Source organism: Colobus angolensis, unplaced genomic scaffold (assembly GCF_000951035.1).
Source record: "Colobus angolensis palliatus isolate OR3802 unplaced genomic scaffold, Cang.pa_1.0 Scaffold178, whole genome shotgun sequence".
Classification (NCBI taxonomy): Eukaryota; Metazoa; Chordata; class Mammalia; order Primates; family Cercopithecidae; genus Colobus; species Colobus angolensis.
The window spans coordinates 4,407,249-4,409,046 of record NW_012114910.1 but is presented as its reverse complement, the minus strand read 5'-3'; the positions used below and the strand labels follow the sequence as shown (position 1 = coordinate 4,409,046).

General features: G+C 45.9%; 1 protein-coding gene across 1 annotated transcript in view; it reads right to left on the bottom strand.

The window, feature by feature from the left end:
• The window catches only part of CNGB1 (cyclic nucleotide gated channel beta 1), a 111,862-nt gene that overhangs the window by 63,786 nt on the left and 46,278 nt on the right, over positions 1-1,798 (bottom strand). Inside the window, exon 17 of the mRNA XM_011938876.1 lies at positions 1,116-1,278. Coding sequence (XP_011794266.1) covers positions 1,116-1,278 — 163 coding nt within the window. The remainder of the gene's footprint in view (positions 1-1,115; positions 1,279-1,798) is intronic.

The following is a 1,798-nucleotide window of genomic DNA, read 5'->3' as shown; positions in this document are numbered from 1 at the left end:
AGAAAAGAAAAGAAAAGAAGAAAGAAAAGGAAATGTGGCATATCCATACAATGGGATATTACTCAGCCTTAAAAAGGAAGAAAATCCTGTCACATGCTACAGTGTGGATGAATCTTAAGGACATTGTGCCAAGAGAAATAAGCTAGTCCCAAAAAGATAAATACTGCATGATTCCACATATATGAGATATCTAAAGTAGTCAAGCTCATAGAAACAAAAAGCAGAATGAAAAACTAGAATGGTGGCTGCCAGGGGCTGGGGTGGGGGTGAAAGGAAGAATGGGGAGTTGCTGTTCAATGGGTATAGAGTTTCAGTCATGCAAGACGAAAAATTCTAGAGACCTGCTGTAAAATAATATGCATATAGGTAACAATACTGTACTGTACACTTAAAATTTAAGAGTTTTTTTTTTAAAAGACTTGGTGAGTTATAATCATATGCAAGTTTTAATAGCATCCTGTCGAAAATGAAATAAAATAAAATGAGGAGGTAGAAATTAATTCTGTAACATTTATTATATATTACTATATTATTTGTTTATTTAAAATTTTTTTAAAAATTATTTTTTGAGACAGACTCTTGTTCTGTTGCCCAAGCTGCAGTGCAATGGCACGATCCCAGTTCACTGCAACCTCTGCATCCCATGCTCAAGCAATTCTCACGCCTCAGCCTCCTGAGTAGCTGGGATTACAAGAGTGCGCCACTAGGCCTAGCTACTTTTTTTGTATTTTTAGGAAAGTCAGGCTTTCGCTATGATGGCCAGGCTGGTCTTAAACTTCTGGCCTCAAACAATCCACCCACCTCAGTCTCGCAAAGTGCTGGCACTACAGGTAGGAGCCACTGTGTCCCGCTATTACTATATTATTTATTATATTATTCCTTCTAACTTATAGCTGAGGGCATTTGGGACAGGGCCTCCCATGAGAGCTTTTATAAGAGCCCTAAGCCAGGAGTTAGGAAAACCAGAAAGAGGCATCATAATCCCACTTCTGACACCAACTCGCTGTGTGTGATTTTAGTCCAGCTGCTTCTCCCTCTGGCCTCAGTCTCTTTATCTGCCAGATAAACAGGTGTCACAGTGCTGAGAAAAGCCCAAGAGAAGCATAAAAGGTAACCTGTGTGTCCCCAAGGCTGAGCTTGGGACTGCGAGGGTGTCGGATTTGGCAGGAGACGGTGGCGGCAACACGGGTGAGGGTGGATTCTTTTCTGCCAAGAGGGGGCAGCTATCAGCATCCATATCTTCCACCTGTACTTCCGGGTGCTCTTCCGTGGCAGGCACTGGGGGAGAGGAAGGAAAGGAGAAAGTCAGAGACAGACAAAAGCCGGGTCCCAGGAGTCTGGCTGTGTTCTTGAAGAAAACCACAGAAAGCATGTTTGGAGGGGGCTCTGATAGCTTCACTTCCCAATGGGGCACACAGAAAAGCTCCATGCAGGGGTTGCAAGAACGCGGTGCCTGGGGTCCTCTGAGGGTCACAGCCACCAGCCCAGGAGCCACGAAAGAAGCCACAGAAGCCACAGGTGCTCCTCTACACAGCCTGGAGCCCAGCATCCTAGCTCTCAAAGCCCAGTTTGGTTTCCCTGCACTTGAGCAAGCTCCAAGAGCTGAGGCAGTGGCAGCCTCCAGAGAAGGCATGGGGAGCCAGAGTCCTGGCACCTGGCCTAGCACAGCCTGAGTCAGCTGCTTCCCCCACTCTGAGCTTCAGTTTCCCCACCCCAATTTAGGGTGACCATGCCTTCCCAGGCATGTGGGGAGGAGCCAGAAGGCACAAGTCCTCACATTCTTAAAGATTTTTTTTTT